This window comes from Callithrix jacchus, chromosome 17 (assembly GCF_049354715.1).
Source record: "Callithrix jacchus isolate 240 chromosome 17, calJac240_pri, whole genome shotgun sequence".
In the NCBI taxonomy this organism is placed as follows: Eukaryota; Metazoa; Chordata; class Mammalia; order Primates; family Cebidae; genus Callithrix; species Callithrix jacchus.
In genome coordinates this window covers 42,628,653-42,644,042 of record NC_133518.1, presented here as the reverse complement: position 1 = coordinate 42,644,042, position 15,390 = coordinate 42,628,653, and the positions used below count along the sequence as shown (strand labels likewise).

The following is a 15,390-nucleotide window of genomic DNA, read 5'->3' as shown; positions in this document are numbered from 1 at the left end:
TATAAATACGTAAACCCATCCAGTTGTTTTATTATCAACTGTATAATTTGATAAATACATAAAAGTATAGCATAGTAAATACATAAGCCCATACACTTGTTTATTATCAAGTATTGTGCATTGTACGTAATTGTTATGTACTAGACTTTTATGTGACCGGTAGGTTTGTTTATACCAGCATTGCTGCAAATGCATGAGTAATACATTATGCTGTGACGTTACTAGGCCATAGGAATTTTTCAGCTTTATTATGATCACAATGGGACCATTGTTGTATATGCAGTCTGTGGCTGACTGAAATGTTACATAGTGTATGTCTGTATGTTGAATCATGCACTATGTTTTTATCTGGGGAAGGGTCTATCTTAGGAGATAACAGTTCCCCTGTGTGTTACTGTGTCTTTTTTCTTTTCTTTTCTTTTTAAGACAGAGACTCAGACTGTTGCCCTGCTGGTGTGTAGTGGCGCAATCTCGGCCTACTGCAACCTCCGCCTCCTGTGTTCAAGCAATTCTCCTGCCTCGGTCTCCCTAGTAGCTGGGATTACAGGTGCCCGCCACCACACCCAGCTGATTTTTTTTGTATTTTTAGTAGATACAGGGTTTCACCATGTTGCTCAGGCTGATCTCAACTCCTGACCTCATGATCCCAAAGTTCTGGGATTACAGGTGTGATCCACCGCTCCAGCCATTTCTTATTATTTATATATTTATTTATTAACATTCCCATCAGCAGGATGTGAGAATTTCAGTTGCTCTACTTCTGAGTCATTATGTGGTGTGGTCAGTCTTTAAAATTTCTAACATTCTGGTGGATATCTAGTGGTAACTCATTATAGTTTTGATTTGTCCTTCCCTGGTGACTAATGATTTGGGACACCTTTTTTATGGGCTTACTTTTGCAGTCCTTATATCTTGTTAAAGTTTCTGTTCAGATCTTTAGCATGTTTCAAAAAATGTGTCTTGGTCTGGGCATGGTGGCTCACATCTGTAATCCAGCACTTTGGGCGGCCAAAGTGGGAGGATCACTTGAGCCCAGGAGTTTGAGAGCAGTGTGGATGACAGCAAGACTCTTGGCTGGGCGTGGTGGCTCACGCCTGTAATCCTAGCACTTAGGGAGGCCAAGACAGGAGGATCACTTAAAGTTAGGACTTCAAGACCAGCCTAGCCAACATGGTGAAACCCTGTCTCCTAAAAATTAAAAAAAAAAAACCAAACTTTTTTTTTTAAAGATCCCCTTCTCTACCTAAAAAAGAATTTTTTTGAGATGGAGTCTCACTCTGTCTCCCAGGCTGGAGTAAGTACGGTGATGCAATCTTGGCTCAGTGCAACCTCTGCCTGCTGGGTTCAAGCAATTCTGCCTCAGCCTTCCAAGTAGCTGGGACTGTAGGTGCCCGCTGCCACGCCCAGTAATTTTTGTATTTTTAGTAGAGACAGGGTTTCACAATATTGCCAAGGCTGGCCTCAATCTCCTGACCTTGTGATCCGCCTGCCTCAGCCCCCCAAAGTGCTAGGATTACAGGCATGAGCTACCATGCCGGACCCCAATATTTTTTTTTTAATTGACTGGCCATAGTGGTGTGTGCCTATAGTCCTAGCTACTAGAGAAGCTGGGACAGGAGGATTGCTTGAGCCCAGGAGTTTGAGGCTGCAGTGAGCTATAATTATGCCACTGCACTCCAGCTTGGGCAACAGAATGAGACCTGTCTCTAAAATTAAGTAATATGTCTTGTTGTGAAAGCTCTTCATATATTCTAAATGCGAGTGTGTCATTTATGTCTTGCAAATATTTTCTCCCCGTCTTTGGTTTGCTTTTTCATTTTCCTAACTGTCCGGGTTTTTCTTTAATTTGATTCTTCCTCAGTTAAGCTTTTCTACTAGGTTTTTTATTTCAGTAATCAGAATATGATATCTAATTTTTAAAAATTATCCTTCACCTTCTACTGTCTTTTAATTATGCTTATTTTTCTTCTATTTGCTGTTATAGCCCAGTGTTTTCAGGTAGTGCTGTCTTTGTTGAGTTTGGTACTTTTCTTTATGGATTAGTTTTATCTTGAATGTGTAATAGTCACTGGTTTTGTTCTCCTCTTTGGCGTGTTCAGACTTTCCTATTACAACATTTAGGGATGGGGTAGCCTGAATAGCCAAGAGCAGCCTGGGATGTGGAGGCTCTCTGCTCCTTTAAAACTTTTACCATCCCATTCAGAACACTGTCCACTTTTTCAACCGAAGCACCCACTTCAAGCAGATGGTGCTGCTATTGTTACTAGTTGCTTGGCACCAGGGGCTCATGCATACTGAGAGAAGCAAAGCTGTGCTCACCTGACTGCTCCTGCTGGGGTACTACATCTAGTCACCTAGTCTTTGACCCAGAGCGTCCTCCTCCTCTCTATCTTTGGTGAACCAGCTGCCTTATTTCTGGATGGCCTTCTCTGATGTCCCTTTTCTTCTTCTTCCTGCTAGAGAGGATTCTTTTTCTGTTTTTTTCCTAGCACCCAGTATCTGTAATTCATTGTTTACATATCTTATCATTTGTAATAACTGAACTCTTTGTAGAGAATGAGCAGATACTATTTACATGTAAGTTTCTGTCACCCTGAGTAACACAGAATAATTGAATGAGACATTTTTATTTAGAGAATGGGAGTTTTAGTTAGAAAAGACAACAGAGCTTGAAACTTCCTCGGAGAGCAGGCCAGGTGAGGTACCACATGGAGAGATACTGGTCTGTTTCTTTTACTAGTAGGTTAATCTTAGGCGGATTATTTAATCTTGTTTAATCTTTTTATATTACAGTAATTTTATTATACAGAATGTGAGCATGTGTATATATATATACATACACCTGCATACATTTTATTAAAAATAGCACATGTTCACTGGGTTTTGGTGTTTTTGTTTTTTGTTTGTTTGTTTGTTTTGGCAATTCTAGACAGAATATTAATATCTTTAATCATAAATGGACTCTTCAGAAATCAGTACAAAGACACTAACATTAAAAGGGAAGTGAAAATAAAAGGAACAGAGGAAAATGGAATAGCACAGATGAGTTATAGCCTATATGAAGATGATATAGTTAACATTAATAGCTGAGAAAGTAATTTCATTATAAATTACATTATTAATCCTTAAAAATATTGCTTATCTGATGTTTGTACAGCTTTAGGAAATGAAGAAATCTCAAATACCGGGGAAACTTACTCTAGTCATGGAAAGTTTACTCAAAAATGTAGATTTTTGTATAAACTTGGCCCCAGCAATTCCAAACCATAGGAATCACTCCAACAAAGTAGTTAGATACATACCCACATACATATACATACATGTTTACTACACAGAAAATGTGTAAGTAATATATCATCCCCCAAGAAACCACTTATGTATCAGCTGGTTTTGTCCGTTTCTACCCCCCAGTCTATAAGTAGACTTATAATAGACTGGGGGGTAGAAACGGACAAAAGGCACTTAAGTCAAAATACTACATTTCACAAAACTCTATGACCTCTGAATTCTTGTAAAACATTTTTAATGAATCAGTTTTTATATTTACCCTGTGATTAGTGAAGATTATGTACTTCATACTTATGAAAGCACTGAGATCAAGCCTTTTTAATTCCACTATCCTCCTTTCTTTGTTCAGTAATATCTGTCATTCCAGCTCCTGAGATTTGGTCCAATAGCAACCATGAAAACAATTATCGTGCCTGCTCAAAATTCACTTCAATGACACTCTTTAGGTCACTTTCCAAAAATGAGTTTTTTCAGTTTTTTAGATCTGCAAAGGAGTGTCCACTGAAACACATGAAGAGTGTGTCTCCATGCATCATAAAAAGCATTTTTATTTTGGTGATGGTACAAATAGGGGCACAGGTTTCCTTTTTTAGTCATCACAATCATATTGCTGAGATGGAGTCTCATTCTGTCACCAGCCTAGAGTGCAATGGCACAATCTTGGGTCATTGCAACCTCTGCCTCCTGAGCTCAAGTGATTCTCCTGCTTCAGCCTCCTGAGTAGGATTACAGGTGCAGGCCACTTGGCTAATTTTTGTATTTTTAGTAGAGATGGGGTTAAACCATGTTGGCTAGACTAATCTCGAAGTCCTAACCTCAGGTGATTGGCCTGCCGTGGCCTCTCAAAGTGCTGGGATTACAGGTATGAGCCACTGCACCCACCCAGGAAATGGTTTTTTAAACAGTACTGGAACAACTGGATATTTACATTCAGAACAATAAAGGTAGACCCCTACCTCAAACCATATACAAAAATTAACTCAAAATAGATGAAAGACCCAAACTTAAGAGCTAAATTATCTTAGAAGTAAACATAGATGCAAGTCTTCATGACCTTGGATTAGTCAGTGTTATTTTAGATATGCCATCAAAAGCACAAGCAGCCAAAGCAAAAATAGGTAAATGGGTCTTCATCAAAATGAATAACTTTTTTGCTTAAATAACATTATTATGAAAGTGAAAGGATAACTCTTGGAATGGGAGAAAATAATTGCACATTATGTATTTGATAAGGGGCTTGTATCTATATATAAAGAACTTTTAGGACTTATTTTTAAAAAAGGCAAATAACCAAATTTAAAAATGGGAAAATGATCTGAATAGACAGTTCTCCATAGAAGATATACAGATAACCAATGACTTTATGAAGTATGCCCAGCATCATTAGCCATTAGGGAAAATGCAAATTAAACCTACAAAGAGATAATACATCATACCCACTAGGATGGCTGTGTGAAAACACAGTAAGAGAAGTGTTAAATAAGTATGAGGAGGAATTGGATTCCTGCTGTAGGAGTGTAAAATGGTGAAACTGCTTTGGAAGACAGACAGTCTGGCCAAAAAGCTAGAGTTACCATATGAACCCAAGAGAAATGAAAACATTTGTTTGCACAAAAAACTGGTTCATAGCATTCATTATTCGCAGTGGCCAAAAGGTATAAACAACTCACACCCACATCATCTGATGAATGATTTGGTAAAATACTATATATCCAGACATAGTGGGATATTACTCTGCCATAAAAAGAGATGGAGAGCTGACATGTCTGCTGCAGCATAAATAAACCTTGAAAACATCCTATATGAAAGAAGCCAGTGACAAAGGCCACATATTACATGATTCCATTTCTAAGAAATGTCTAGAAAATAGATCTATAGAGGCAAAGTAGACTAGTGATAGCCAGGAGCTGGGTGGGGGGAGGGGAGGAATGGAAATGGGTATGGAGTTTTGAGGGCAGGTGTTGAAAATATTCTAAAATTTATTATGGTGATGGTTGTACAACTCTGAATACAAAATCTAAACTTTACATATGTGAATGGTATGCAAATAACATTTTTAAAAATCAGTGACGTTTCAAAAATTCAAATATCCAAAGATTATAAACTTGTACCTGTTCATATAATGGATTTTTTTAGAAATTATACATGCCTCCGCTTTAAAATGTTTTAAACTATAAACAGAATGCTAATTTATTTGCTAAGTGGAAATGGTTGCTAGTCATCAGAATTTTCTGAGAGCCCCAATCTTTCTAGCATCTAGGTCTCTGAAGATAACTAGAAGGTATGTTGAGGGGGCTTATTTCCAGGCTCTCACGAAACCCAGTGACTTTTCCCTATGTCCAGATTATATGTGCTGGTGATGCATAATAAAGAATTTGTCAGTTGGGCGCAGTGGCTCACACCTGTAATCCCAACACTTTGGAAGGCCAAGGCGGGCAGATTACTTGAGGTTGGGAGTTCAAGACCAGCCTGACCAACATGGAGAAACCCTGTATCTACTAAAAATACAAAATTAGCTGGGCATGGTGGCACATCCCTATAATCTCAGCTGCTCAGGAGGCTGAGGCAGGAGAATTGCTTGAACCTGGGAGGCAGAGGTTGTGGTGAGTGAAGATAGCACCATTGCACTTCACTGTGGTCAACAAGAGAGAAACTCCTGTCTCAAAAAAGAAAAATAATTTGCCAGTTGAGTGTGGTGGCACATACCTGTAGTAGTCGCAACTTCTCAGGAAGCTGAGGCAGGAGAATCACTTGAGCCTAGGATTTTTGAGGATGCAGTGAGCTTTGATTGCACCCCTGCACTCCAGCCTGGGTGACAGAGGAAGACCCTGTCTCAAAAAAAAAATTGTTTGATCTTTTTTCCAGGTTCCTGGCACAGAGTTTCTAAAGACCCTGGAATTTGAGTAGTAGGCATGTCTTTATTATGCTAATGAAGTGAATTGCAGTGGGTCCCTAGATAGCTTCAAGATGGGAGCTGGTACCCCAGAGAGACCAAACCAAGTCCCATCACGGTTGGGACTTTGAGCTAGCCAGACCTCCAAAGGGTAGGAGAGAGGGTTGGAAATTGAGCTCTGTTGTGTGGCCTGTGATTTAGTCAGTCATATGTACATAATGAAACCGCAGTAAAATCTCTGGACACTGAAGCTCAGTGGAGCTACCAGGTTGAGAAATAGATGTGCTGGGAAGGAGATTGCCCCGATTCCTCAAGGAGAGGACACAGAAGCTGCATTACCTCCCAGACCTCACTCTAATGATAAAACTGGAATCCTAAGGAGAGCACTTACTTTCCTGAGTTCTGTGAGTCATTCTAGTGAACAAACCTGAGGGTGGAGGGGGGACCTCTGCAGTGGCATTCCTGTGGAAAACTGAGCCTGTAGCGCAGGGTGGTTGGTACCAGAATTGAATTGTATGCCCAGTGTGGTTGAGGCAGGATAACTAGACAGGGCTTATTTCTCCTTCCCTTGGGTGACATGGTAAGCCTTGCCAGATTTCTTGCCTGCCTGTTTTTTTGGTGTGTTTTTTTTTTGAGACCAGGTCTCGATTTGTCACCCAGGCTAGAGGGCAGTGGCGCCTCTTGGCTCACTGCAGCCTCAATTCCCCCACCTCAGCTTCTTGAATAGCTGGGATTACAGGGGTGCATCACCATGCTTGGCTATTTTTGCATTTTTAATAGAGACGGAGTTTCACCATGTTGGTCAGCTGGCCTTGAACTCCTGACCTCAGGTGTTCCACTTGCCTCGGCCTTCCAAAGTGCTGGGATTACAGGTGTGAGCCACCGCGCCTGGCCTTGGTTTTTTCTTTCGTAGAGTCCACATGAGTTAAAACTCATTTGTCAGAACATTTTTTGAGAGTAAAAGGCAATTGATTAGGTACCTAGTGTCTAGGTACCTGAGAGTAACTAGAATGATATGCTTCCATAAAGCCTAGTTGCATTATCATTCCAAAATGTTTCTAATTTGTATTTTTTCCCCCATACGAGTTTTATTTTTATGTTGTCAAATTTCTTGACTTTTATTTTCCTTTCTATAATGTGATTAATTAGATATTACCTGTACTACTTTTTTCAAATGGGGGTAGAAATTAGGACACTTGCCCAAAGTCACAGAGCAGGAAAGTGATCAGGCCAGGATTTGAGCCCTGTTGGATTCTCTAGCACAGCCCATATATATAACCACTCTGCTGCACTGTCTCCAGCTGGGTCTCTATCTCACACCCACTGTCTCCCTTATCAAAACTACGAGGAGAGAGAGAAGGAACAGAAATGAAGAGGGGTGCTGGGTGCGGTGGATCACTTGAGGTCAGTAGTTCGAAACCAGCCTGGCCAACATGGTGAAACTCCGTGTTTACTAAAAATACAAAAATAGCTGGGTATGGTGGCAGGCGCCTATAAATTCCAGCTACTCAGGAGGCTAAAGCAGGAGAATCACTTGAACCCTGCAGGCAGAGGTTGCAGTGAGCCAAGATTGCACCATTTCACTCTATCTTAGGCACAGAGTGAAACTCTGTCATTCATAAATAAATAAATAAAATATTGATGGTTCTTCATCATTTAAGTCCATGTTAGTTTCTTTTCTTTTTTTTGAGATGGAGTCTCATTCTGTCGCTCAGGGTGGAGTACAGTAATCTCAGATCACTGCAACCTCTGCCTCTCATGCTCAAGTGATCCTCCGGCCTCAGCCTTCTGAGTAGCTGGGACTGCAGGTGTGTGCCACCATGTCTGGCTAATTTCTTGTATTTTTAGTAGAGACAGGGTTTCACCATGTTGGCCAGGCTGGTCTTGAATTCCTGACCTGAAGTGAACCACTTGCCTTGGCCTCCCAAAGTGCTGGGATTGATGAAAGTTTTTAAACTAGGGGACATTAGTAATATGATAGGCACCATTTATGCTGTATTTGCTGTTTTCTGCTTATATCAAGTAGCACTGAGGCAGGCATGGCACATTGAACAGGTTCCATGAACACTATTCATGACTAAGTTAGGACGCCCCATTTAGAGCCCCATCAGCAAACTACATCTGAGTAACTAATTTAACTGCCATTTTACACCTGGGTAAGAGCAACAGTTTACAACTTATTATTTTCTAATTTTTTTTTTTTTTCTTAGTAGAGTGAAGAGGTGGTGGATAAAGTATCATATGATATATGTGAGACTAGTTTAAGTTTTTAAAAACTAGGTTCTTGGCAGAAGGATCTTGTTCAAGTATAAGGAGAACTCACTTCAGTGCTGGAAATAACTTGTTTACTTGTTTCTAATGGCCACTAGTATATGGCATCAGATTTGGGACATAGCTGTTAATTTGTGTATATATTTTATGAGCATAACTCTTTGTACCCATTATTTTCATTGTGTAATAGTTCTTTAGAAAGCAGATTTTAATAGTTTGTTCATATCTGCTATATATTTATTCTGTAACTTTTGTAAATTTAATTTACATTATTTTCCTACAAATTTAAAATCAAATGTTCAAAACAGTATTGTGGTAAGAATATCTTAAGATGACTTAAAAACACTGCTAAATAATTAAACTCTTTCTTAGCACTTTTTTTCAGACATCTCCAGTTTAATGTCAACTGCATGGGTCAGCAAACTACTGTGGCCCCAATCTGCCTACTTTTGTAAGCGAAACTTTATTGGAGTACAGCCACATTCATTGCATTTATGTTACTGTCAGCCCTGGTATAGAGGATTTTATCCCTTCATTCCTGCAAACACCTAGATCTCAAAGAATCGTTTCTCTTCTGTATCTTATTAAACTGGCCTGTGGGCTTTCTGTGTGTTTCATTTCCCTCTGTAGCAAACTGATTACCTCTTTGAGATTGGTCTTCATTTTCTTTTTCTGCAGCAGGATCGCAGTATGTGGTAGGGAATCTGAATGAAGGTGGCTGTCTGAAGGTGACATCCTGTTCTCCTCTCTTCTGTCCTCTCGATCCTTATTTTGGCCACCTGGTAATTGGGGGAAGGGGTGGAATGCTAGTCTAAATTATGAAATGAAGTTGCTTTAACTGTTTTCCCTTTACTTGAAAAAGGGGGCTAGGGTGATTCCTGCCTTGCAATTGAGAAATAAAAGTTACCTAGCTTTCAGCACAATCTGTTTTGGGGTCGTCAGAAAAAGTTGTGGAGCCACTCCCCAGGGAGGAAAAAAAGAATATATTCAGAAATATATTATTACAGAAAGCAATCTTTGATCAGTTTTTAAACATTTAAATATAAGTAAGCGACTTTACCAATGTATCCTAATACACTTGTTGACAGAAAAAAGAATATATTCAGAAATATATTATTACAGAAAGCAATCTTTGATCAGTTTTTAAACATTTAAATATAAGTAAGCGACTTTACCAATGTATCCTAATACACTTGTTGACAGCCACTTCTGATGTTAGAACTTTGAATATAAACAGTAGTGTTCCCAAGTTGTAAAAGGAAAGAGATTAAGCCCTTAATGTTGAAATGCGTGTCTGCCAAATCTTGCTTTGTGCTCAGCAGTAGAGCTATGAAATTCCATTGATCAGAGTGCTTGTTTCTGGCCTTGTCCTTTTTCACTTTTGCACGAGCCCTTCCATTTGAGCAGTGTGTCCTAAACTTTATTCATTGAGTGCTATCTTCATGAGTTTGCCTTCTCTGCACATTTCCTAATATAATATTCTTTAAATGAACTCAGTTTTGAAAATATAACATATTTTTAATTTTTAAAATACGGAACGACTTACAAATTTGCATGTCATCCTTGCACAAGGGCTGTGCTAATCTCTGTATCGTTCCACTGTTAGTAGATGTGCTGCCAAAGTGAGCACTTAATCTTTTGTAAAGACTTGTTACCCAAGCTGGTCCAAATTCCTGGGCTCAGGCAATCCTCCCATCTCAGCCTCTCAAAGTGCTGGGATTATAGGTGTGAGCCGTCAACTCACTTTTTACAACTTTAGCAAATTACTGTCTGTGAAATATCGGTTTCATGTATTAATTCTTTTATATTTGCCACTTAAAGGAGCATGTAAATATTGGGTGTTTGGTTTACCTGAAACCATCTTTTTTTACATCTTTTTAGAGGGCATCAAGTTCATTTTGGGAAACATTCCCTTATGTGCTGGAATTTTAGAGCCTTGATTTTGAACCAGAGTTGAATGGTAGATGGTGGAAGCTGCTTTAACTTGGAAGTACTAAAAGAAAGGAGGAGTCATGGGATGGGTGGATGCTGGCTGCTAAAATACCCCTTGCTTGGGCAAATTTATGTGTCCTGAAAATGAGGATATTTGGCTATGTGCATGGCAAAGCTTGGGATCATAGCCTTGCAAGAACAATTGGTTGTTTTTTAACCTGGCCAAACATGCATGCACACACACAGGTACGCATATCATATGTTTCATTTTCTTTTACAGGTTTGATCTTGCTCTTCTACCTAGTTTTTTATGGGTTCCTGGCTGCACTCTTCTCATTCACGATGTGGGTTATGCTTCAGACTCTCAACGATGAGGTTCCAAAATATCGTGACCAGATTCCTAGCCCAGGTAATTATCTTGCAGTTAAGACTTTTTTTTTTTTTAGGTGGAGTTTCACTCTTGTTGCCCAGGCTGGATTGCAATGGAGTGATCTCAGCTCAGTGTAACCTCTGCTTCCCATGTTCAAGCGATTCTCTGCCTCAGCCTCCCAAATAGCTGGGATTACAGGCATGCACCACCACACTCGGCTAATTTTGTATTTTTATTAGAGACAGGGGTTCTCCATGTTGGTTGGGCTGGCCTCAAACTCCCCTCGACCTCAGGTGATCTTCCTGCCTCTGCCTCCCAAAGCATTGGGATTACAGGCGTGAGCTATCGCACCCTGCAGCAGTTATGACTTTTAACAAAATTGAGTTATAGTTTATCGTCACCATAAATCTGTTCTATATAGCAGATAGAAGACAGCTAAACCTTGGAGTTGAGTAATATGAAGGTTTTAATTTTTTTGTTTGATATTTGCATAGTGATTTAAAGACCTTTACTTTCATATACTGATAAATTTTGAGAGTTCGAGTGGCTTGTTTTGGTTTAGTGTTTTTTTGTTTGTTTGTTTTGGTTTTTTCTCAGAAGTAAGCAGAAATGAATATTGCAAATTCTAGTAAAAGCCAAGTTTGAAGAACACAGTTAAAGTTCCATTGACTTTTATGAGTATCGTAGAGCAGTTTTACTTTGCTTTGAGTAATTAAGGATATATTTTGGCACTAGCTTGGGTTAGTAGAGCTTTAGGCTTATAAAATACATACTTTGTGGTTCTAATTGGTCAGTAGTGAAACTGGTAAGATGTTTAAAAACAATACCTCATAGAGAACAAAATCCATATACTCTTCAAATGTTTAATTCCTCTTGATATTCTTCTGGAAAAGAAATTCATTATAGAGGAGAATATATGCAGTAAAAAACTGAAACATTTAAACCACATTTTCTACCTCCTGGTTTTATTTTTTTTTTAACTGTCCTTTTTTTATTTATCAATTTTTTTTTGAGACAGAGTTTTGCTCTTGTTGCCTAGGCAATGACACAATCTTGCCTTACTGCAACCTCTGCTCCCGGGTTAAATGGTTCTCCTGCCTCAGCCCCGCTAGTAACTGGGATTACAAGCATGTGCCACCATGCCCAGCTAAGTTTTCGTATTTTTAGTAGAGGCGGGGTTTCACCATGTTGGTTGGGCTGGTCTCGAACTCCCCACGACCTCAGGTGATCTGCCCGCCTCCACCTCCCAAAGTGCTGGGATTACAGGCGCGAGCCACTGCACCAAGCCCAAGGTTATTATTCTTTACCTGCTCTTTAAGTGAGGTGACTTACCATTGAACATGGTCTGATCTATTTCAAAAACACTGAACACTATGAATATTGCATGAAATATATGAGCAGTAATGTGTTAAATATTTTTAAGTACACAGTTTTAAACATGAAATATATAAGCAGTAATGTGTTAAATATTTTTAAGTACACAGTTTTAAACAGTTTGTTAAAATTATTTGTCGTTTATTTAAGTTTAGTTTAAGTATACATACATATACATATGCTACATATATGTTACATATGGGATATATTAAACATTCCCATATTTAATATATCACATATGTACATGTAACACATATTTAATATGTATATGTGTTGTATATTAAATACATATAGCACATATTATATGTACATGTGTGATATATTAAATATGGGAATGTTTAACATATCCCTTATATAACATGTTAAATATAAGAATGCTTGAGGATTAGCAAAAATTTTGGAATTGTTTTAAAGCCTTTGTGCAAGGTTGAATTAATAATCTAGATCTAATGCTTTTTTTGGTGGGTTTTTGTTTATTTGTTTGGTTTTGAGACGGAGTCTCGCTCTGTTGCCCAGCCTGGAGTGCAATGGCATGATCTCTCCTCACTGCAACCTCTGCCTCCCGGGTTCAAGCCATTCTCCTACCTCAGCCTCCCAAGTAGCTGGGACTACAGGCATGTACCACCATGCCCACCTAATTATTGTATTTTTAGTAGAGATGAAGTTTCACCATATTGGCTAGGTTGCTCTCAAACTCCTGACCTCAAGTGATCCGCCTGCCTTGACCTCCCAAAGTGCTGGAATTACAGGCATGAGAGCCACTGCACCCAGCCAATCTAATGCTTTTTAAACAAGGAAAGGTTATATTGAAGTTGGAAGCCTGATTGTTTCTTAGAGATAAATCTGCTTGCCTTTTCTTCATTAGTAAGCTTTAGGAACATGTTTTATATCACGTGGGTGTCAACTTCGGACAGGAAATTGTTGATGGTTATACTCCACATCCAGTATGTGAAAACCACATTTTAACTACAGAGCAATATCTGCTATTGAAGGACGAATATTTGCCCTAAAGTTTAAAATACATAGACCTTTGTCATTGAAAAAGAGTTAGCTGTCTTAGGAATGTTTCCATACAGTTGCAATTTAAATGACAAAAGTACTTAGGCTTTGATTTGCTAAAGTTTTTATCCTTGTATTAATGGTACATTAGCAAAACCTAAAAGTGTTATTTGATTTTTAAAAAATGAATATAGAGAGATCAAAGTAAAATTGCATCTTTTAAAAAGGAACAGATTATAATTAACTGTAGATAATCAAATTTAGGGAAGGTTTCTTTTTTTTTTGGGACGGAGTGTTGCTCTTGTTACCCAGGCTGGAGTGCAATGGCGTGATCTCGGCTCACCGCAACCTCCGCCTCCTGGGTTCAGGCAATTCTCCTGCCTCAGCCTCCTGAGTAGCTGGGATTACAGGCACGCGCCACCGCGCCCAGCTAATTTTCTGTATTTTTAGTAGAGACGGGGTTTCACCTTGTTGACCAGGATGGTCTCGATCTCTTGACCTCGTGATCCACCCACCTCGCCCTCCCGAAGTTCTGGGATTACAGGCTTGAGCCACCACGCCCGGCCGGGAAGGTTTCTAATCGATAATGTCTGAGATAGTTTTGAAGGTTTGAATTTAATTTAGATGTCTATGCCTTCATAATTAGAATTGAGAAGCTATTGATAGTTTCAACATACTGTGAACACAATTTTCCATGTAATTTGCTGAGATTTGCTTTTTAGAGATAAGAGTAAGGAAAAGGAGAGAAGGAAATTTGATAATCTCCCTCCTTTATCTCTTTATAGGACTTATGGTTTTTCCAAAACCAGTGACTGCATTGGAATACACATTCAGTGTGTCTGACCCAACTTCCTATGCAGGGTACATTGCAGACCTTAAGAAGTTTCTAAAACGTGAGTATGTTGTTTCAGAGTAAGGTCAAAGATTTTAGTTATAGAAATTAGTACCAAATTGTGATTACATTTGGAGACATCATTCTTAGAATTTGTATTACCTTTTGTTTCCTTCTATTAAACAGACAACTGAGCAAGTACATTTTATATACTTGTGAGACTATTCTAACTTATGGAAGGATGCAGGGACCAACTAATGGGCAGTAGATTTGATTTTTCTGTCTTATATAAGTACACTAAGTTCTTTGAGATGTAATATTTATTCTGCATTAAAACTAAATATTTTAGTTAACAGAGCAAATCTATATTGTGTAAAACAACTCCTCTGAGAACTTGGATCTTTTACATTCAATGTAGTGTTTCGTTGGGGGTGGGAAATTGTGTTTGTTATTTTAAAGTTATGTCTGTGTATGATTTTTAATACATCAGTTGTTTTTCAAAGTTACCAGTTTGTACTGCTCTTCGAGAGCCACCTAGCCCAGTTTTTCCTCCTGTTTTGCTTGGCTCAACCATTTATGTAAATGGTGTTAGCAGTCACATGAGTAATCATCAAATGCCCGAGCCTGTGGTTCATGATCAGCTCATCTCTTCCTCAGCCACACACACCTGCAGCTGCTCCCTAGAACATTACTTCTTCTCATCTCCCATTCTGCTTTCCCTTTTACGTAGTTTAATTCCATGGTTTTTATTTCACTTTGACTTACTTATACTGGTGCTCTAAAATCCTAGCCCTTTCAGTCTTTGTGTCACACACTGTGGCAGAACCCCACTCCTGGATAAAGCCATATAATTACTAGATGTAGCTCATCCTGTGCCCCTGCGCCTGAGCAGCCAGGTGCTGCTCTCGACAGCTACAGAGCAGGACTAATAGCACTGTGAGCACTTGAGCACTTCACTCAAATGGGCTTGCTTAACTGCCTGGTAATCCTATGGAATTTCTCTGGATAATTCTCTGAAGGGATAATTTCCAACTTTCACTCACCCCTTACCTTTTTCCTTATAACTCAACTCTCTTCATATAACCTGATTTCTTATTTTAAGAGATAATAGAAGAACTCAAATGGGAGCTCCTCCAGTTTCCCCATTGCCAGTAAAACAAATCTATAGTGGCAGCCATTTTTTCTATCACATTTGTCCTGCTCTGATGGGGGGCTGTCCTTCCTCTCCGGCTTTGGATCTCACCCTCTCTCACTGTCTCAGAAACATACTGTGTACTTTCTCTTCTTGTGTGTATTTAGCCTTTTTGTCTATTGGATACTTCCTGTCAACTTGCAGAAATCTTCAACTCCCTCCTATCTTAAACCAAAAGCTGCTTTTAATCTCACATTATCTACTAGCTGTCTTCCTAAGTCTCTTTTCCTTGACAGTTA

The 15,390-nt window shown here is 39.1% G+C and overlaps 1 protein-coding gene and 1 non-coding gene across 2 annotated transcripts in view; one reads left to right on the top strand and one right to left on the bottom strand.

The window, feature by feature from the left end:
• ATP1B3 (ATPase Na+/K+ transporting subunit beta 3) overlaps positions 1 to 15,390 on the top strand; it is a 54,213-nt gene that overhangs the window by 20,142 nt on the left and 18,681 nt on the right. Inside the window, exons 2-3 of the mRNA XM_035278250.3 lie at positions 10,665 to 10,793; positions 13,913 to 14,020. Coding sequence (XP_035134141.1) covers positions 10,665 to 10,793; positions 13,913 to 14,020 — 237 coding nt within the window. The remainder of the gene's footprint in view (positions 1 to 10,664; positions 10,794 to 13,912; positions 14,021 to 15,390) is intronic.
• On the bottom strand, positions 9,979 to 10,082 carry LOC118149007 (U6 spliceosomal RNA). The gene has a single exon (XR_004736183.1). It is a non-coding gene; the product is annotated as a U6 spliceosomal RNA (small nuclear RNA).